Raw genomic sequence first — 22,482 nt, 5'->3', positions numbered from 1 at the left:
CCACACTGAACTCCTAGAGGGCTGAGCTCATGTTCCTCTCTGATTTCCAGCCCCTCTCGCTGCCTGGCACATGGAATTCCACTTATGGAATGCCCCCCCGTGTGCCAGGAGCTTCGCCTCGCCTACCTCGTTTGGCCCTCCCCTAAGCTGGTAGGTTGAAACAAATATCCCCATTTTATAGATGAAGAAACTGAGGCTCCGTCATTTGTCACAAGTGGCAGAGCTGGCATCAAATCTAGGTGTGTCTGATTTCACAGCCTTCCGCAGAGGACTAGTAAATGTTTGTTGAATCACTTACTTATTGACATGATTATTCATTCAAGCATCCATTAATGTCCTTATTTATTCATTGAAGAGACTCAGGGGAAGATGGGGAAGCGAGCGGTAGAAGCCGCTGCCTCTTGGTGAACTATTTTTAGAACAGGTGCTGTCTGGCGTCAGCCTTCCAGGGGCAGGGAACTGGCCTGCCCAGGAGGCCCCCAGCTTGTCCAGGGCTCTGCAGCCCTGGCGGTGGGGAGGTGACACTACTCCACCACCCCACCCCTTTCAAAATGTCCTCAATGACTCAGCAAGGAAACCATGGGTCTGAAATCGGAGATCAGGCAAAAAAAACCCTCAAAAATGTTTTCTTTTCCTGGAGGAATTTCCCTTTCATGTCTCTCATTCTTCTGCCAGGGAATCCAGGAAGCCTTCGGCCTGTGGTCAGCTGTGCCCCCCAGTCTGGTTTCTCTGGGACTCACTCCCCAGCCCCCTCCCAGCTCCTCCCCAGGCCTGGCGACAGCATCAGGCTTTCTTCTTCCGTGCTCTCTGATTCCGGCCCTCTGGGGCTTGCCGAGCCCAAGTCTCCTTAGCTTGTCCTTAAAGCATTAAATCCTGATCCTGGACCCAGATTATCTGGGTTCAAATTCTGTCTCTACCTCTTACTAGCTGTGTGACCTTGAGCAAGTCACTTCATCTCTCTGTGCCTCAGTTTCCTCCTCTGTAAAGTGGGGAGACAATAAGTTTAAAGATTAAAATAATGTGTGGAAAGCATTTAGAGCAATGCCTGACACAAAGTAATTGCTATATAATTGTTGCTGTTGGTCTTGTTATTAATTACGAAGCAGTTATTAATACCTGGAGGAGACTTGGAGGAACTCATGCTAAACTTCTTCTCTGTTCATTTGTTCTAGTTTTGCCCCAGAATTTGCATAAATTCTCAATTATTCATGCTGTAGAGAGCTTAAGGGGGCAACTGCAAATGAGTGAATAAATTAATAAATTAGAGAGCTCCAGGTTGCCCTCTGATTGTCACAATGGATGAAGAGGCTCGATAGATTGTTGCCCTGAGAATAACCACATTCATTCTAGGAGGGGGTGGCCCTGAGAATTATTCCCAATCACAGAATAGACAGACCTGCCTACTAAGAGGTGGTTTACAATAGACTGATAAATTCAGAATGAAGATATATAAACGAGAGTGGAAGAGAGAGTAATTCCTGCTAGAGGGGGAGCTTGTTGTTCTCAGCCCTGAATGTATTTCAGAATAACCCGGGGATAAACATAGAGAACCTGAGTCTCACGCCTAAAGACTCTGACATCCAGGTCTGGGAATGGAACAGGGGCATCAGAATTCTTAATAAGCCCACCAGGTGATCAGGAAGGAAGCCAAGCAGTAAATGAAGACAACGTAATCATAACAGTACAGACTATAAACTGGACGTCCTAGGTACATTTCTCTCACCCTCCTAACCATCGCTACAGGCCGCTTATATTATTCCCATTTTATGGGTAGGAACACTGAGGTTTGTGTAATTTGACCAAGGTCACGCAGCAGAGCCCTATTTTAATCTAAGTCTGAGTCTAAAGGCCTAATGCATTTTGCTACATCTCATACCGCAGGAGGTCAGCCTGGAAGAAACTTTCCAGAAATTGAAGTAAACTGTTAATTTTAATTAACCCTCTGATGTAAACTGTAAAATCCTTACATACTGGGTCAGAGCAAAGATATGCAAACTGATTTAAAGAGACACAAAGGTTCCCGAGCCAAAGATAGCTCGAACTTAACCCCTGGCCTCCATTAACATATCTAAAGAAAGAATGCGTCCGTGGGGCTGGGAGGGTGCTTGGGCCCGTTTGTCTGACACTGTGTGGGCTGAGGGAGGGGTCCTGGCCAGCCGACCCCCGGCGGCATTGTGATCTGGCTCAACTCTTTGCTCCAGCTTCTGTTTTCTCCAGGCCTCTCTGGGTGTTTCTTTCTGAGGCTCTTTCTCGGCCTACCCCTTGAATGTGGCTGTTGTCTGCATTCCACCCTCCCCACATTCCCGGGGTGGCAGCGTCCATTCCAGGCCTCAGCTGCCCCTGCTCAGGACTTCCAGAGGTGCATACTCCTGACGTCCAAACTCAAGGCATCAGGTTAAGGTTGTGAGGAGGGTGTCATCAGACATGATTGGAGTTCACATCTCTGCTGGGCCCCTTGCTGGCTGTGGACCTTACAAGTTGCTTTACAATATTTTTTAGTCGCAGTTTCTTTCCCTGTGAAATGGGATAGTACTCCCTGCCTTATGATTGTTGTGAGGATGAAAAGAGACAATAGGCATTCTAAGCGCACAGTAAGAACTCTATAAATGGTACCTGTTCCTCATGTCCGGTTCATGTGGGGCTTCTCTCAAATGGCCAGGAGCACCTCAAAAGCAGCATGTGAAATCGAGAATCTTTTCCTCTCAATCTGTTCTTCCACTAGATTCCTAATCTCAGGAAATAGAAACACCTTCCATCAAATTGCAGAAGCCAGAATCCCCAGAGGCATCCTGGACTCTCCACCACCATCCAACGGCCACAGAGCTCCCATGATTCTGTCCCTTGCATTTCTTCTGCTGTCATGAGCTGCCCTCAGAAGTTCTCACTAGATTATTGCAAGAACCTCTTAACTACTCTCTCTACTTACTCCTTTCCAAACTCCAAATGCTCTGTGCTCAGGTTCTGGTCTGGATTAAAACTCTTTAATGGCTCTCCATTGCCTTTGAGGCACAACTCAAACTCTCCTGCAGCCCTTTCTGATCGGCCCCGCCTTCCTGTCCAGCCCCGATTCCTACCGCCATACTGTCTTGCATCCTGCCTGCTGGCGGCGCTGAACCACACACCAAATATATCAGCTTCTCAAGCCTCACTGCAGCATCACTAAGTCTTCCCTGGGAGAGGATGCAAACACACACGCACGCATGCACACATGCACACATGCAGGAGCTGGAGCAGGTGCCCCTCTCCAGAGGCTTCCATCTGTCTTTCCAACAAGACTCTGAATGCCCAACTCTTCTTGGGCATCTCTGGGTGCCCATCAAGTGACAGGCTTTCAGTAGGAGCCCCTGCTAATAAAGTTAACATTTATGGATCTTCGGGGTGGGCCGAGCTCAGTTCTAAACACTTTACATCCCCACAACTCTATAGGGTAGGAATGCTTCATTCATCTATTCTACTATATTTGTTGAACTCTTGTCTCTTGCCAATCCCTGTGCAGGCATGGGAATATGACAGGGTAGTAAGGAGGATGGGGAGTCTAGAGGTTGCAGAAGAGGTTCCTGTTTTATCTAGGAAGGTCAGGAAAAGCATCTCTGGAAAGGTAAAAACTGAGCAGAGACATGAGGGAAGGGGAGAGGGGAGCCATGTAGGTATCTAGGGGAAGAGTGGTACAGGCAGATGGAATAACTGTGACAAAGAGGATCAATCATTAGCTCCATTTGACAGATGAGGAAACCAAGAATCTAAATAAGTCATCTAAAGTCACAGAGTAAGTGGCAGAGCTGGGTTTCAAACCTGGGTTCTGTAACTCTTGACTCACACTGTTAGCCATGACTCTACATTGTCTTTTGTGGGAGACACTGTGTGCCTTGGCTGAGGGCAGGTTGGCGCTGTCCGCCATGCGACCCTAGGGCTGGAGTTTGGCTTCCCATGTCAAGGACAGCATGGGCTGAGAGCTGGCTTGCTATTCAGGTTCTCCTGGTGGCTCTGTTTTTCTGTCCGTTTCTTTCTGTGGCCTTTATTGGAGACAATTAGATTGTGTCTACTCTTCAGGCAGCCTCAAAAAGCACGCTTCTCCTGCAAAGCTAGGGACAAGACCCTCAAATATGGACTCGGCAAAGGCAAATTCCCCCTCCCTGGTCAGTAGTCAGAGTGGCCTCTGTGGGCAGTCACTGTCCCACCAAACCTTCCTTGAGACTTCAGCCGAGGAACTGAGGTGAGTGTCTTTGCAGAGGTGGTATTTGAGCTGGCCTTGAAGGCCATGGAGCATTTCAGGAGAGGTGAGGATGGAGTTTTAGGCAGAAAGAAGGCTGAGCAAAAGTGTCAGTGTTAGGCCATTCAGTGGACCTGGACTAGAGGTATGGGAAAGGTGTGTGTTTTGAGGGGAGGGGAGATAAGACTGGAGAGAGAATTTAGGGTAGATTATAGTAGCCTTTTTTTTTTTAATGGTGGACTTTGCATGTCCATTTCAGATAAGCGGTCTGGATTTTATCCTGTAGACGTAGGGATTTTAAGGTTTTAAGAAGCAAAGGAAGCACACGCCTTCCTGAGGTTTCTGAAAGGGTGCTTAGGCGGTAGTGGGGCGCGTGGGCTGGAGAGGGTGAATGGAGGTAGAGATCCGGGCCGGTGAGGAGGGCGACTGTTGCACCAGTCCGAGTGTTAGACGGGAGCGCCTGAGCACTCAGTGGAGGCGCCGGATTCCAGGGACATTTTGCAAGAAGAGGTAACAGGGTCTGTTTACAGGTTAACGTGGAGAGTTGGAGCAGGAGGAGCCGAGCGAGAATAACATCAGTGTTTTTAGCTTGGGTGACTCAGTGGGCCATGGCTAGCTAACACAGAATACAAAAGAGGGGGGACAGGTTTTGAGCATCTTGCGTTCAAGGCATCTGTGAGACATCCAGGTAGGGATGTGCGCTGGGAGTTTGTGATGGTGGTTAGAGCTGGAGAAACGTGAAAGAGGAGGCTGAAGGAATCCAGTGAGGTCTCTGAGGTGTACGTGAGAAAACAAGGGCCTTGACTTAAGCCCTGGAAGATGTTTGTAGTTCTGGAGGCGGGTCGAGGAAAGAGGAGCTGGTGTTTTGATTAAGGCATTGCTGGGACGATTTGACACACCTCAGCATCTGATGGTGGGCGATGGAGGCCACATCTCAGGGGGAGCACACGGTTATTTATTTACCTGGTCCAGGTTATTTGCTCAGAGGCACTCAGACCAGGGGTGTTTCCGGTCAGCCTGGGCTTGTTTACATGGCCTTTGTGCAGGCTCCCTTCTTCCTCTGCACATGCCCAGCCCCCCACTGCTGAGGGGAAACTCCTGAAAGTGGAGGTCCTGACCTCTCCTCCGTTATTCTCCAGGAAGCTCAGCCTAGGGCTTTGCACACGGTGGGCCTCAGAACACTAATGAGGGGGGCCGGATGACCAAGCAGAATGCGCAGCAGTGGTGAACTTCGTCTGCTGCTTCTCTTTGAGTTCCTTTGTAGGGGGGTACACCTCGTTTTATGGGATGGGTATAATCTGCTCTCCGAATCTTGGGCTGCTTCAGCCTTGCTCCATCCGTTGGTCTGTCCATCTATTCTGTATCAGACTTCTGCCAGCGTAAATATCTGCTAAAAGTTAAGCAATTTGAACACGGGGTTGGGGGGCTTCCAGCACTTTTCATGCATTATCTCACTTAACATTACAGTGGGCCTCTGAGGTAGGCATTACTACCCTATTTTGCAGATAAAGAAGCAGATAATTTCCTTCAGGTCACACAACAAGTAAGTGGATTCAGGCCCAGGACCAACTCAAAAGCACCTGTGCGCTCAGTCCCTCACGTTAAGACCTCCTTAAGTAGGAAATGACCATATAATTTATTATCCAAACTGGAATACTTTTTAAAAAAGTTTTGTTGAGATATAATTTTCATACCATAGAATTCTCCTATAGAAAGTGCACAATTCAGTGCTTTTTAGTGTATTCACAGAGCTGTGCAATCATCACCATAATCTAATTTTGGAACATTTTCATCACCCCAGAAAGGAACTCGGTACCCATTAGCAGTCTCTCCCCCTTACCATCACCACCTCGGCCCTCGGCAACCACTAATCTATTTTCTGTCTCGATAAATTTGCCTATTCTGAACGATTCGTATAAATGGAATCATATGATATGTGGTCTTTTGCTTGGCTTCTTTCACTTACCATAATGCTTTCAGGGTTCGTCTCTGTCGTAGCATGCATCAGTGCCTCAGCCCTTTTTATGAATGACTAAATCATATGCTGTTGTGTAGATATGCCAAGTTACGTTCATTGTATTTGTTCATATGTGGATAGACGTTTGGGTTGTTTCTACTTTTTGGCTGTTATGAATAATAATAATGCTCTGACACTTGTATACAAGTTTTTGTGTGGATGTATGTTTTTCTTTTTCTTGGATATATACCTAGGAGTGGAATTGCTAGGTTACGTGGTCACTCTATGTTTAACGTTTTGAGAAAATGCCCAACTATTTTCCAAAGTGGTTGTACCATTTTACATCCCCACCAGCAGTGTATGAGGGCTCCCCAAATTCTCCACATTCTCACCAACACTTGTTATTCCAAGCTGGCACACTTTTGAGAGTGAGAGGGCGCACCATTAATAATTATATCAGGACAACCCGCACTAACTGGAACATATTCTACTTAGATACCAAAAAACTAGAAGATTCAATTCCTGATTTCAGGGAACTTTCTGGCCACATGATGAGTCAAAGCCCCAAAACCTACATACTTGAGTCAATTAAAGAATCAAGTAAAGGTAAATTATTCAGAAGGAAAGCAAAGCACATTTTATTTCCCCAAGAGATTGTGTATTCTCTTTAAAAGAAAAAACTCTCTTACTTGTCTTTGTATTGTTCATGGCCCCACGAGTATCTTGGGGTTTGGTAGGGCCAATAAGGATCTGTGGAATAAATGAATGAATGAGAGAATGAATGCTACCAACTCTCCTGGAGGGAATGTAAAAGAATAGAATGAGTCACCTGGCATGGATTTGTGCATTTTGGGGGAAGGATGGATCTTTCCTAAAAGTGTGTTTTTTTGCTCAGTTTTTTAACAACCCTAATTACAATTTAAAAAGGAAAAAGTAAATAACCTGCAATTAGAGCAATCTTAAACTGGATTTTGCAAGTGTGAATGGTTGACAAAAGGTGGAGGAAAGACCTTCCAGGCAGGGGAATTGCCTGAGCCAGGAGTCTGGAACCAAGCATCCATCTTTATGCAGAGAGTACCTCCTTTGGTAGGTTGGTAGGTTAACCAAATTGGGGATTAAAAAGATGTGGTGCCTACCCCCAGGAGTTTCCAATCTTTGGGGAGAAATAGGTTTTGTTTACAGGAAACAATGAGAAAAGTTTAAAACAACCATTAACTTGCTGTGTGCCCTTGGCAAGTCAGCTCCCCTCTCTGGATGATATTGATCCTTCTGGCTCTCAATTTCCCTCTTCTTTAAATCCTACAACCTTGGAAGCCTCATGGAATTGGTGGACCACGAGCTAGGCCTTGAAAGGAGCTGGATTTGGAGAAAGGAGTAGGATGCCAGTGGTGGATGATAAGGCCTTGAGGTGGGCTGGAGTGCTCCGGCTGAGATAAAATTGGATGGGGTGGCTGGGGCCTCTTGAAGGAGAACTTTAAAAGCCAGGCTGGTTGACTTTTAAATTTGACCCGATAAGCAGGTCCTTGGACTGGAGATGAAAGGAGTGTCTGTGAGAGATTAATCTGATGGCTCTGAGCCATTGATCTGGATCTATTGGAAAGCAGTGTGAAGACTGAGAGGCGCTCAGGGAGGCTGTTGCAATAGTTGTGTTATAATGGAGGCCCAGCTTTTCAAAAGAGGTTTTGAAACTCCTGCCTGTCTTAGGATACACATGACTTCCATGGACTTCAATTTTCCTAACCATAAGTAATTTAAACCATTATTTTTATATTATACCAATTATGGCTATATTAAGGGCCAGAATCCTAAATGTATAAACATTTGTAAGGCAGAATGTTAGACTTCAAAAAATTTCAGGTTTGCAGAGCGCAGTTTCAGATTCTGCTACCAGATTCCTCCGTGAGATGCATTCTCTCTTCTCTGCTGTAAAGGGTTTACTCTGGTGGCAAATTTTGATTTGGAGGAATAGGAAGGGTGGCATCTAAGTGAGCTTCAGGAAGTGGTTTCGTTGGGCCAGGTGACTGACTGGATACAGGAAACCAAAGAAATCCAAGATGGCACCAGGACTTAAAATCTGAGGACTATGAAGAAAGATGGTGCCATTTATAAAAATATGTAAGTTGAGAGAGGGGTGGGAAGATAATGATCTACATTGAGAACGTTGGGAACAGGTGGCCTGGCTAGTCCCCAAAAGGACCGGCCAGGTTGGTCATGGAGGAGGACCGTGGAGGTGCTCTGTGTCTTTCCCAGCCTTTGCTAAGGCCCTGGAAGTTCTGCCCACTGGCCTGGCATGTTTGGTACTTTGTCTGGTTTACTTTCGATGTATCACTGCTAAATAAGATGTTCGCTGTAGGGTTTTAGTAGATGTCTTATGTCAGACGAAGAAAGTTTCCATCAATCCCTGTTTTGCCAAGAGTTTTTTCTTATTGTGAATGGCATCTCGTTTGGCATCTGTTGATGTGATATATGATTTTTTCCCCCTTTAATCTTTTAGTGTGAAGAATTATATTAATTTTCTCAAAATAAACTAACCATGCATTTTTTGGTGTAAAGTCAACATATTCCCCTTTTGATATATTGCTGGAATCAGTTTGCTAATATCTTGCTTAGGATTTTGCATTCGTGGTCCTAAGTGTGATTTTCTTTTCTCATACTGTTCATGTTGGGTCTTGGAGTCAAAGTTACACTAAAAATGAGTTGAGAAGTGAAGCCTCTTTACATTCTCTGAAACAGTTTGGGTAAGATTGAAATTACTTCTTTCTTGACTGTTTGGTAGAACTGTTTGATATAGAAGGGTGTCCCATCATGTGGGTGATAGTAGTGAAAGGAACTTTTACTTGGGGGCTGTGAAAGTAGCTTAAACAATAGGAAAATATACTATCTCACACATCACAAAAAGTCCAGAGGTAGGTGGTTCCAGGACTGGTTAACTCAGCAGCTGAACAACATCATCAGGGAGAGAAATTTATTCTGATCTATTAGCTGTCATTCTCAGGTGTCACCTCCTTCTCTCATCATTGCAAGATGGCTGCAGCTGCTCCAGGCATTGCTGCATAATAGTTAAGAGTGTGGGCTCTGCAGCCAAACCCAGTTCCACATCCTATAGCTATAGGATGTTGGCTAAATTGCTTAACCTCTCTGTCAAATGGGATGATAATAGTACTTTACCTGAAATATTTAATATTATATGAATTAAATGAATTAGGTATTTTTTTTAAAAACTCTTAGAATAGAGCTTGGCACATAGTAAGCATACAATAAATATTAGCATATCTTACTCCATTCTCACACAGGGCAGCAATAAATCTGTTTTTCATTCACACCATTTATTGAAGGCCCTCAGCCAACTTGCTTCACACCTTATTGGCCAGAATATGGCAAGTGCCCATTCCGAAACCAGCTGTGGAACGATCATGATTTGGTTTGGAGTAATGTAGATTCAGCCTCTGAGACAAGGGAGTGTCTGGCCTGACTGGGAACACACAAACGCCTGATACCGCAGCAAAATCTGGGTTCTGAATGCAAGGCAGAAGTTGGGGTAGTGATGGCGGGGGCTCTTTGGGCTACACAGAGAGGGGCATGGTAGGAGTTCCCGTCCTACTGGTTCTCCACAGGATTCCTTGGAATTACCCCTTAGATTTGCTGAGCACTTGGCAATTTACTGAGTGCTTTTTAGTTTATTTTTTTGATGGTTACTTTTTTTTAAAGTTTGGCACCTGAGCTAATGTTTGTTTCCGATCTTCTTTTTGTTTCTTCTTCTTCTTCTTCTTCTCCCCAAAGCTCCCCAAGTACATAGTCGTACATTCTAGTTGTAGGTCCTTCTGGTTGTGCTGTGTGGGACACCACCTCAGCATGGCCTGATGAGCGGTGCCATGTCCGTGCCCAGGATCTGAACCGGTGAAACCCTGGGTCACGAAGCGGAGCACGTGAACTCAACCACTGAACCACTGGGCCGGGCTGGCCCTACTTAGTGCTTTTTAATTCGTGTGTTATCTCGTCTGGTCTCAGAACCGCCCTCTAAGCAGTTTGGGCTTGTGGTTTCCCCTTTTATAGACGGGGAACAGGTTCCCAGAGTTGAGATCCTTGCCCGGTTGTATGTTTGTAGTCGGGACAGAGCCAGGTCCCCAGACTCAAGCGGAGGTCTTCCAATGTCTGCCCTTTTATTGCTCTTCCATGAATCCTCTGTTGTCTGTTATTTACATGCCACCCTCACAGTGGCCACATCCATGAGCCTCCTCTGCTATTGCTACTTCATATTTTTAAAGTTAACAGTTTTTCATTGAGTATATTTACTTTAAAGGGAAACTTGATAAAGTCCCAGGTTTGATGTTCTGATACATAAAACACACACACACACACACACACACTACTTAAAAGGAGCACAAAACTGTTAAAAATATTTATGCAGGGTTAGGACTCGTGCTCTGATGCCTGACTGGGTTCGAATCCCAGCTCTGCCAGGGTCGCCCGTGCAGCTGGTGTCCACTCAGATGCCACGGCATTCAGCATCGTAGAGTGCACCAGCCCCACTTCCCAGCGCCAGCACGGTGACCCTGAGAGTCCATTGTGCACCCCCGCCCCCCCCGCAGGAAAGCTGGAAGCGCTGGGTAATTAATTCCAGGCCCCGCCCTCCGTCCCCAGCAGCCCTCAACCACTGGCTGTTGGGGATTGACGGACAGGTATCCCTGCCCCCCGCCTCGCTCCTTGGCTGCGCTCTTCCCAGGCGTGCACGACCATCCTCTCCCAGAGTTCCTCAGCAGGCTGAGCTCCTTTTGCCCACAGGAGCAACTTACTCAATAGTGCACACTTTGCTGGCTTCCTTCCCTTCCCGTCTCATTTCCCCACTTCCTTTCTGGTGCTTCCTGGAATCACCTCCCAGGTAAATTACTTCACTTGAATCCTTGTCTCAGAGCCTGCTTCTGGGGAGCCCAAACTAAGACAGCCACTTGCTGGCTGTATGACATTGGGTGTCACCTAACTTCTTTGTGTCCCTCTGTTCCCGCCCGTAACATGAGGGTAATAACGCCCCTGTACTTCATAGGGCAGATTGGTAAAGCTCTCAGTGCCCGGCTAAGAGAAGGTGCTTAGCAAGTGTAATTTATTCTCTGGTGTGCTACCGTGGGTAGTTGCCCCACAGTTGGGACATACCACCCCCGTCTAAACTTCCTCTGGGTGCCCCCTGCCTGCCTCTCTCTTCTCTCACCCCACTTACTCTCTGGGCTCCTGGAGTCTCACTTCTTCCACCATAGGCTGTCTCTTGGAATTCAGGTGACCAGGACCACCAACCCCCACCATTCCCAGTGCAGCCCACCCCCCTTCCCATCACACATAAAGTACCCTGCCTCTGGTGAGTGTTGCAAATACCCGGGTAAAAGTCTTCTATCTTAATGACATCTCAGGATTTCTTTGTGATGCAGGATCATCAGAGTCACCCATTTTAGACTGGAAGCTCTTAAAATGGAGGCTTCTCATCCCTGACTCGTGTCTGGCATGTCTCACAACACCCTAAAGCCTGCTGTGGTCTTGGGCAGGGAGGGAATAGATAAATGTGGATGGTTAATGATCATAGCTTCCCTTATTGAGCGCTTACCATGAGCCTGACGCTGTTGTAGGTGCTTTTCCCATATTGCAACCACCCCATAAGATAAGTGCTATTACTGTCCCCATTTTGCAGATGAGAAGCCTAGGACACAGAAGTTAAGTAACCTGCCCAAGTTCACACAGCTGGCAGTGGCAGAGCTGGGCAGCAACCTAATTCCAGAGCTTGCTTAGTTAATCACGATGCTAAACCGATGCCGGAGCTATCTTGTGTCTAGGATGAAGGATACTGGCTTCCTTGCTGCCCAGCTGAGAGCCCAGGTGTTTTGCTGTAGCAAGTTATCCATCACACTGGAGGCCCAGAGGCTCCTCTCACCCTTAGCTGTGGAACAGGGATCTCAAACAATAATAGGACAGGAAAGCCTCATTTATTCAGAATCAAGACAGCCAAAAAGAGGGAGGAAAAGCAAATGTGTAAAAACATAGGCTGTATTCTAATTTTATGAAAAGGAGAGACTTGACAGGTTCAGGCCAGTACCTGAGGTTTCTTTTCACAAGCAATTTGTGCACTGGAATTATAAACTGCTCCCCGCCGCTCAGATCCAGTCCATAGAGCATTCTATGTGCCTTGAAAACGAGGAGGATCATGGCCACTCTTGTTACCAGGGTGTCGCAAAGGCTGGAGCTAAGCAGTTCCTCTGGGCTTTAGGTGAGACCTGTGCTGTCCTCTGTGCCCAGCACCTCCCCTCCCTACCGGCTCCCGTACCGTGGATGAGTTACCATTTATCATGTGGCTTGTGCTGGTGTTTTTCATACATCCAGTTTGTTTCATTCATTCAAAGAAGATTTTCTGAACACCTCCTCTGAACCAGGCACCATTCTGTTTTGGTGGGGTGGTGAGGGAGTGGACAAGCTATAAACAGAACGCTTAAGGAAAGTATGTCGTATGTTAGTGATTAGTGGTAAGCGGAAAAATGAAGCAATGAAAGGGCCTAGGAAGGATCAGGGTTGGGGTAGGATGGCCAGAGATATGAGGAATGTGACTTCAGTTAAAACCCGAAGGAAGTGAGGGAGTGGGCCATGTGGATATGGGGGCAGAACATTCCAGGCAGATGGAGCTGCAAATACAAAGGGAACATGGATGCCTGATATGTTCCAGAAACAATGAGGAGGCCGCTGTGGGCAGAGCAGAGTGAGAGAGAGTGGTGGGAAATGGGGTGGGGGTGCACATCACAGAGGGTCTTGGGGCGTCGTGAGGACTTTGGCAATCACCGTGAGTGACATGGAGAGCGCTGGAGGTTTGCTGGATTGAGACTAGACTGAAAGGGGCATGAGTGGATGAGGGACACACATCAGGAGGCTCAGGAGGCTACTGCTGTAATCCGATGAGAGGTGATGCGACTTAGACCAGGGCATTAGCAGTGGAAGTAGAAAAAAGGAAAGGATTGGAGATGTATTTTAGACATAGAATCAACCAGAAGCGGGTAATGGTTTGGATGTGGGAGACCAATAAAGAAAGACAAAGAGGGATTGAATTTGGACCAAGGAGGAGGAGAAAAAAGGAGAGTGGATTCTGGAGACATTTTGAGAGTAGAGTGTCTATGCTCTGCTCACCGATGGATGTGGGATTTGAGAGAGAGTAGTCAAGAATGACACTAAGTGTTCTGGCCTGAGTAATTGGAAGGCTGGAGTTGCCATTTTGCTGATATGGGGAAGGCTGTGAGAGGAGCAGATTTTTTAGGGGAAGGATTGGAATCTCAGTTTTGGACTAGCTGAGTTTAATGGCGCCTGTTGGCCATCCATGTGGAGTTGCTCAGAAGGCACCCTCCTGTGTAAAACAGAAACAAAGCGGGTCACCTCACATGCCAGCTCTGATCGGGTTGCACTGTCTGGAGTGCTGTGTTGAGATATTTAAGGCCCATCCAGGCTCAGTAGGAAAGAGTTTCTTGATCAGTAGTGAAGCCTGTCTTGGGAGCTGGATAGGTAAATAACGGTGAACTCTGGGTGTAAGACATTCGGTTATAGAGTGGGAAGAAAATGTGAAAAATGCTATGCATTTTTTATCTTATCCTTTAACATTTCCTAGTATGTTCTATAATGTACATGATGTATTAGAGTAGCAGGGAGGGAAATATGCTCAGTTTTTACTGAGGAGTGGACAAGCAAAAACTTTTGAAGATTACTGATTTGAACTATTGTACAAGTATAACAGATGCTCAGAATAGTGACCTGGAACACTGTAAGTGTAATACTAAAGCACCTCTGGATCCTCAAAGGAAAAGCAAAATTGTGTTCAGTTTGGTTTAATGCTTGATTTTTCCACTATAAAATATACATTTAGACACAGCATCCCTAAGTAATATCTCCACCAAAGAAATTTAATCCTCGTCTAATCAGGAGAAAACGGTCAGACAAATCCAAATTGGAGCATGCTGCGTAAAACAGTTGGCTTTCAGAAATATCAGTGTTGGGGCCAGCCCGGTGGTGCAGCGGTTAAGTGAGCACATTCCGCTTTGGGGGCCCGGGATTCTCTGGTTTGGATCCCGGGTGAGGACATGGCACCGCTTGGCATGCCATGCTGTGGCAGGCGTCCCACATATAAATTAGAGGAAGATGGGCACCGATGTTAGCTCAGGGCCAGTCTTCCTCAGCAAAAAGAGGAGGTTTGGCAGCAGTTAGCTCAGAGCTAATTTTCCTCAAGAAAAAAAAAATCAGTGTAATCAAAGACTTTTTAACAAAAGGGTCATAATCTCTTCCGGAGTAAAGGAGATTAAGGAGTTAGGGAGACAATGCAAACATGATCCTTGATCGGATCTTGGATTGAGAAGGAAAAAAGCCATGAAAGGATATTATTGGAACACTTGGGGACTTTGAATATAGATTGTTGATGGTATTATATTAATGTAAGTTTTCTAATCGTTTTGTGGTTATGTGGGAGACTGTCACATTCGTAGGAGAGACAGGCTGAAATAGGAATTTAGGTGGAGGGTATATTAGTGTGAACTGTACTATTCTTGCAGCTTTCCTATAGGTTTGAAATATTTCAAAGTACAAAGTTAGGGGGAAGTAGTATTCATATAGCTTTCTCCAAATCTCAGAAAACTAGGAAATCCAACACAGTCATGTGCCACCTAATGATGTTTTGGTCAACGACAGACTGCATATACGACCGTGGTCCCGTAAGATTAGTATCATACAGCCTAGGTGTGTAGTAGGCTGTGCCATCTAGGTGTGCATAAGTACACTCTATGATGTTTGCATTTCTCAGAACATGTCCCTGTCATTAAGCGACACATGACTGTAATGGTGTGTCAGACCCCTTTTAATATACTAGATTGTTTTATCGACTGTAACACTGTCTTCTTCACTCTTTCTGAAGCAAAGAATTTGCCAGATCTTCTCCACCACAGTAGTAATCCTGGAATTTTTTATTTTCCAAGTGCTCCCATGTCCACTGTATTACATTTGTGATCATAAATAGTCCATATACATGAAGAAGTTTGTGCTTTTGAGTACCAGAGTCACAATTAACTTTTTTTAAGGGCTCACCATGTGCCATGCACTGTTTTATGTATTTTACACAGATGAGACTATTTCATCCTCACAACCACTCTATAGGATAGGTACTACTATTCTCATTTTCAGAAAAGGAAACTGAGGCACAGAGAAGTGGTGTAACTTGCGAAGAGTCACACAGCCAGTGAGGGTGGAGTGGCACAGCGGTGTGGCCCTGGTCCCTGCAGTGTTCACCCGCTGCCGACCACGCACTGAACATCGTGAGTTGGGTCCTTGAAGCTTGCTAGAGCTACCGTCCCGGGAGGGAGGGCTTCTGCTGCTCAAGCTTTTGCTTGTCTCTGAGGGGTTCTGGGTGCATGTCCATAGCAGAAAGGATATTCCTTGAGAGAGAGAATAATAATAAAACGACAACAACGGAAACTACCATCTTTGAATGCTTGCCATGCGCCGGGCACATGTGAGATGTTTCTGCCCGTTTACTCCTCAGAACCCCTCTGTGGGGTAAAGACTGTTATCATCCTCACTGGACAAAACAGACTGAGAGGTTTTAGTAACTCCCTCAAAGGCCCAAGGCGTGGAGCCAGGCTTTGAACTCCAGCAGCCTGACTCCAGAGCCTTGTCCTTCTCCCTGTTGTGGGGACCCCACCCCACCCCCAGCCCAAGGCTGCTTGCCTCTACCTGTCATCTCAATGGGTCTGAAGGCAGCTGAGCTGTAGTGTAGACCATGGGGTGATGGGCCTCACCCATCACCTTGTTCACGCCCTCAGTTCTCAGATGGGAGAACTGACTTCAGTGATGAAGAGGAGGAGGAGTGGGAGAAGGAAGAAAGCGCTGTAGCCTTCCTCCTTGGGGCTTTTTGTCTGCCTGTGACATTCCATTCTCACCCCTCCTCAAATTTGCCATTTCATTGAGTGACATTTTCTAATTGAATGCACCTGGGCAGAAACTCCTCCCCATATCAGCCCTTTGCATTGCTTTTATTTTTTCTTTTATGGAAAAAACAAGCATAGCCCCTTATTCCTGTGAGATGGAGGTGAATGGTAAAGTTCCCAGGCAGACCAGCCAGGCTTCCAGGAGCTTACTTGCCTCCTCAGAGGACAGCCAGCTTCTAGGTGACCGGCTCCTTGGCCCTGGAGCTCCAGGATGACTCTGCTCTGGGCATGGCAGTCGCAGCCAGGGGCGAGGCAGAGGTGGCTTTCAAAACACCCTGCTCGCCAGGAGCTCCCTTCCCCATGGTGCAGGGTCACACCCCGGCTTCCAGGACCGGGCAGTCTCTGCGTGCCCCTTCCTCAGTAAGTCAACCCCTAATGAATCAGGACACACTCCTGGAACAGCACTAGAGGCAGAAGATGGAGTGGTTAGGAGCAGGGACTCTGAAGCCAGACTGTCTGGGTTGAATCCTGCCTCTATGACTTACTAGCTGTGTGACCTCAGGCAAATTATTTAGCCAGTCTGAGTATGGGTTTCTCTTTCCGTAAAGTGGGGGAGAAATAATAGTTTACTTCTCATAAGATGGATGTGCAAATGAGATGATTTAATACCTATCAGGCATGTACAGTGCCTGGAACACAGTGGAGACTCCACGGAGGGCTGTTATTGTCACTGGTGGTCACAGCACAGTGCTAGGGCCTGCAGAGGAGACACAGGCATATAGGACACGATCCCTGTCCTCGAGGGGAGGCAGGATAGGATTAAAAAGGGTACCGTTTGGGAGGAGCTACATAGACCTTCAGTAAGTTATTTCATTCCATTGTACCTCAGTTTTCCCATCTGAAGATAAATCTTAGAGGGTGAGATGGTGAATTGTAAGCACCCTGCCCAGTGCCTGGTGCATAGTTACATCTCACTTCATGTGGATCATCTTCCCGTTTCCAGGAACTTACTCTCTGGCTAGGAGGAGAGCGCAGGTCCAGAACCAGCCAGCCAAACGTAGGGCGTGTGCAGTGGGATCTGCACAAGTTTGGAGGCCAGAGGGTTGGTTCTCGCAGCTGGATTGTTCTAGGAAGGCTTCCTGGAGGAGGTAGGACCTAAGCTGGGCCTTGAAGGATGAATACATGAACTGAGCAGAGAGGATAAATGGGCTGACTAGTGATGGGAGCGGGGACTGAGGAGATGGGGAGATGGGGAGGGCAAGGAAGGACCTGCCAGGGTTTCAGAGGTCTATGGGGGAGAAGATTCTGCTGCTCTTCTCTCTTTCCCGTATCATTGTCTAACTGGAGTTTTCCCTGCTGTCTGACTTACATCCCCCTTGCTGCAGTCCATGGCAAGTCCTCTCTAGTGGAGGGCAGTGGTTATTTTAGACTAAGTGAGCTTTTGATGTCTTTCTTAAGCAGCTTTATGCCTGACACTGGGGTAAAGACCAGGTGAGATTCCTTAGACAAAAGCAGCAGGAATTCCGAGGGCCAGTGTCCGGGGGAAAGTCTTCGGCCATAAACGACCAAAAGAAGTCATCATCTATGACGCAAGAGCCAGGCCCGGGGGTGCTCATGGCAGGGAAGTGAGGGAAATAAAGAACAGATTATTAAATCAGGGCCGGGGGACACACTGGCTGATCATTTGGGAAAAGCAAAGCTAAAGCTCCACTTACTATGATACGCTGAATAAATGTAGGTAACAATTTACACGTTAAGAAAAAACAAAATTTTATTGTATGCACTCTTGAAAATGCAGATTTTGGGGGCCTCATCACAGACTGGAAGAATGAAGAGCCCTGAGGCAGGGCCCAGAAATCTGCATTTTCAACAAGCTCCCTGGGTGATCAAAAAAAATCATCTATGAGTATTTCCTACATTTTCTTCTAGTACTTATATAACTTTAGTACTTTATATAAGTGCTATATAACTCTAGACATGATTCAAAGGCAGAAATCATTAAAGAAAATATTAGTAAATAAGGCTACATAAAAAGAAAAATATTTGGGGGGCCAGCCCGGTGGCGCAGCGGTTAAGTTTGCACGTTCCGCTTCTCAGCAGCCTGGGGTTCCTCGGTTCGGATCCTGGGTGCGGACATGGCACCGCTTGGCAAGCCATGCTGTGGTAGGCATCCCACATATAAAGTAGAGGAAGATGGGCACAGATGTTAGCTCAGGGCCAGGCTTCCTCAGCAAAAAGAGGAGGATTGGCAGTAGTTAGCTCAGGGCTAATCTTCCTCAAAAAATAAATAAATAAATAAAAATATTTGTTTAAAAAAAACCACTTCACCATGAGCAAAAAATAAAAGACAGGGAACTGAAAAAATTTGCAAGATATATGACAAAGAAAAAAATATGAAAAAGGGTTCATATCCTGAAAATGTAATGAGCACGTATAAATCAATAAGAAAACAAACATCCCTATAAAAGAATGGACAAAGACACGAATAGGTAATTAATCTATATAATAAATGTAAGTGTCTTATATGTCAAAATGTTATTACCGATAAGCCACTTTTCATCTCTCCAGTTTTCTTTCTCCATAAAGAAAAATGGTATATATATACAATGGAATATTATTCAGCCATAAAAAGAAGGAAATCCTGCCGTTTGAAGCAACATGGATGGACCTTGAGGGCATTATACTAAGTGAAATAAGACAGAGAAAGACAAATACTGTATGATCTCACTTACATATGGAATCTAAAATCCTTACTGGTAGAAACAGAACAGATTGGTGGTTGTCCGAGGTGGGGGATGGGGGAGGGGGAAATGATTGAAGGTGGTCAAAAAGTACAGATTTCCGGTTCTAAGATAAATAAGTTCCGGGGATGTAATGTCCAGCATGGTGACTATAGTTAACAGTGCTGTATTGTATATTTGAAAGTGGGTAAGAGAGTAGATCTTAAAAGTTCTCATTCAAGAAAAAAAATTGTAACTGTGAGGTAATGGATGTTAACTAAACTTATTGTGGTGATAATTTTGGAATATATATACTTATATTAAATCTTTATGTTGTATACCCTAAACTAATATAATTGATATATATGTCAATTATATCTCAATAAAACTGGGGAGGGGCTGGCCTGGTGGCGCAGTGGTTAAGATTACACGTTCTGCTTCTTGGCGGCCTGGGGTTTGCCAGTTCGGATCCTGGGTGCAGACATGGCACCACTTGGCTAAAGCCATGCTGTGGTAGGTGTCCCATGTATAAAGTAAAGGAAGATGGGCATGGATGTTAGCTCAGGGCCAGTCTTCCTCAGCAAAAAGAGGAGGATTGGCAGTAGTTAGCTGAGGGCTAATCTTCCTCAAAAAAAAAAAAATAATAAAATAAAATAAATAAAAATAAAACTGGGGGAAAAAATTTAAAATAATGGTGATTTACTGTCATCAAAGACACACAGTCTTCTAACTTGAACAGTCCTATTCAGTAATTCTGAAAGTAGAGAGACACCTTCCTCCAAGACAGATCTGGTTTCTGGTTATGCACTTATTTCCAAAGCTAGATTTTTAGTTTTCCTGCACCCTAAAAATCTCTTACACTTTAGCATCTTTGCCTCCCCATAACTTCATACCTAATCTTCATAATTTTGTCTATTGTTCTTTTTTTTAAGATTGGCCCTGATCTAACATCTGTTGCCAATCTCTTTTTTTCACTCTTCTCCCCAGAGCCCCCCAGTACACAGTTGTATATTCTAGTTGTAGGTCCTTCGAGAGTTCTACTACGCCGCCTCAGCATGGCTTGATGAATGGTGCTAGGTCTGCGCCCAGGATCCGAACCAGCAAAACCCTGGGGCCCCAAAGCAGAGCGCGTGAACTTAACCACCCTGCCATGGGGCCAAGTTCTTTTTAATGAAAAAGTGCACTGCAATTATTAATTAGCTAAAGAAACTTCATATTTGTATTTCTGGGGACAGGATTAAAGAATTTGTAAGATTAGGCAGAGCGTGTGACACATTCATGTTGGCACAACAAGATCTCGAATTAGAAAATATATATATTATTACTGATAAGCTACTTTTCATCTCTCCAGTTGGCAAGAGTTGTGGTTTTAAAAAAACTACATATCTAATGTTTGTTCATTAGATTAGTTCAGCCTTTCAGCAGGGAGATTTGGTAATAAGAATTGTATCAAAAGCCTTAGAATATTTCATAACCTTAGATTGAGAAATTCCACTTCTAGAAATTAATTCAGTTCTAGAAATAATCATGAGTGTGCACAAATATATTACCACAAAAATATTTTACATATTGTTTCCAATAGAGAAGAACTAGAAACAACTTAAATTTCCCACAATACAGATTTGGTAAAATGCAGTATGATACACCCAATAACATACTATGTAGCCATTAAAAATAATGTTGTAGAATATTTAATGACATGGAAAAGTGTTAACGGTATATTCTTTATTGACAAAAACAGCTTACAAAACAGTTTGTAATGATCTCATTTTTAAAAATGTGTTTATAGAATAGTTTTAGAAAAATAAACATTGACATTTTAAAGAGTTATCTCTGGATGGTGAAATTGCAAGTAATTATTATTTTCCCTTTTTTGTGTCTTATCTGTATTTTCCAAGTGTTTTGCAATGCAAATGAATATTTCCATGATATGGAAACTACAATAAAATTTATTCTATAGAAAAGAGCAATTCATTGAGAAAATGCTTCACATAGAACTTGCCTTTTCTGTACAGTGTCATTTCTCTAGTAACTCACTTCCTTAGTGTCTCCTTTCTTGGGAGGACCCCAGGAGAGGCAGGAATCCCCAAGGCCTCCTTCCACTTGGAGCATAACTGGAGGCCTGTGGTCTGCCTCTTGGTCATGTGGAATCCAGCTTTGGGGAAACTACAAAGTAATCCCAAGTTTGGGAGGTAGAAGAAATCGCAACTGGAAGATTTTATAGTCTGAGCAAGAAACTCTTTCAGAGAGGATCTAGTTTCTCCGCCCACGTTTTCCTCAAACAGAAACTAAGGCGGATTTCAGGGCTTGTCCAAGGCCACACAGCCAACTTAATGACAAGGTGAGGCCTTGAATCCATGGGCTTTCCGCCCTGTTGTGTTTCTGTAATGTGCTGATTTCGACCAGCCCTTCTCATGCTTTAATATGCGCAGGAATCACCGGGGATCCTATTAAAATGCAGATTTGGGTCCAGCAGGTGGGCCCGAGGGCCTGCGTTTCTAACCAGCTCTCAGGCGTAGCAGATGTTGTTGGTCTGGGGATCCCAGTTTAAAGTAGCAATGGTGTGGAGGACAGGTTCTGGGGCCAGATTGTCGGCTTCCCAATCCTAGCTCTGCCGCAGACTAACTGCATGATTGTCACAGTGACTGTGCTTCGGTTTCCTCGTCTGCAAAATAAGCAGAATACCTAACTCATAGAGTTTCCGCGAGGATTTAATCAGTTATTACACAGTAAACGCTTAGAACAGTGTTCACTAAAAACTAGTTATTATTTATCCCCTAGAGCAAGCAGCGGGTGAAGCAGGGTTTGACGAATGAATGAATAACCTTTGGAGAAAGGTTCTTTCCTAGGCAAGGAAAAGCAGAGAAGCAAAATGGGAGGGCTCTTTCGGTGGGGAAGAGGCCCACCTCCAAGACGGTGCTCGCCACTGGGTGGTCAGAAGGGCCCGGAGCGCCCGGAAGCCGGCCGGCCCGCGCCGCGCGGACCAATGCGGCGGCGGGGAGGGCGGGGGAGTGCCCGCCAGCCCTTTCCGTCCGGGCGCCGGCAGCCCCGCCCCTCGGGACGTTGCGCCGCTCAGCCTTCCAGTCTTGCTACATCCTCGCGAGGGGCGGGGCGCCTGTCAGGGAAGCGGCGCGCGCGCCGGCGCGGGCGGGCTGGGGCTCGGCCGCGCAGTGCCAGCGCCAGCGCCAGACCCGCGCCCCGCGCTCTCCGGCCCGCCGCCCGCGTTCTGGCTCGCGAGCCCGCACTCCCGCCCTGCCTGTGCGCTGCCCGAGGATGGAGCTGTTGTGCTGCGAGGGCACCCGGCACGCGCCCCGGGCCGGGCCGGACCCGCGACTGCTGGGGGACCAGCGTGTCCTGCAGAGCTTGCTCCGCCTGGAGGAGCGCTACGTGCCCCGCGCCTCCTACTTCCAGTGCGTGCAGAGGGAGATCAAGCCGCACATGCGGAAGATGCTGGCGTACTGGATGCTGGAGGTATGGCCGGGACGGGTCTCCCCTCCCCCGCCGCCCCTGCGTCCCGGGCTCCGGACATCCCGGGGCCGCCCTATAGGGACATCCTGGTCCCAACAACAATCAGCAAGATGCTTCGGTGGCCCAGATCCCCAGGCGTGGCCTTTCACTCGGGCATCCTCGCCGGCTGCCTCTCTGTGCCCTTTTCCCTTCCCCAACCCT

The 22,482-nt window shown here is 46.2% G+C and overlaps 1 protein-coding gene across 3 annotated transcripts in view; it reads left to right on the top strand.

Moving 5' to 3' along the window:
- CCND3 (cyclin D3) overlaps positions 1-22,482 on the top strand; it is an 84,685-nt gene that overhangs the window by 55,804 nt on the left and 6,399 nt on the right. The window contains exon 1 of one of the 3 annotated variants that reach the window (XM_023624927.2): positions 21,826-22,284. The exons of the other annotated variants lie outside the window; for them this stretch is intronic. Coding sequence (XP_023480695.1) covers positions 22,087-22,284 — 198 coding nt within the window. The 5' untranslated portion in view covers positions 21,826-22,086. Of the gene's footprint in view, positions 1-21,825; positions 22,285-22,482 lie in introns of those variants that run through there. 3 annotated transcript variants of the gene reach the window in all.

This window comes from Equus caballus, chromosome 20 (genome assembly GCF_041296265.1).
Source record: "Equus caballus isolate H_3958 breed thoroughbred chromosome 20, TB-T2T, whole genome shotgun sequence".
Lineage (NCBI taxonomy): Eukaryota > Metazoa > Chordata > Mammalia > Perissodactyla > Equidae > Equus > Equus caballus.
The sequence above is the reverse complement of the archived record's forward strand: the minus strand, read 5'-3'. Positions and strand labels throughout refer to the sequence as shown.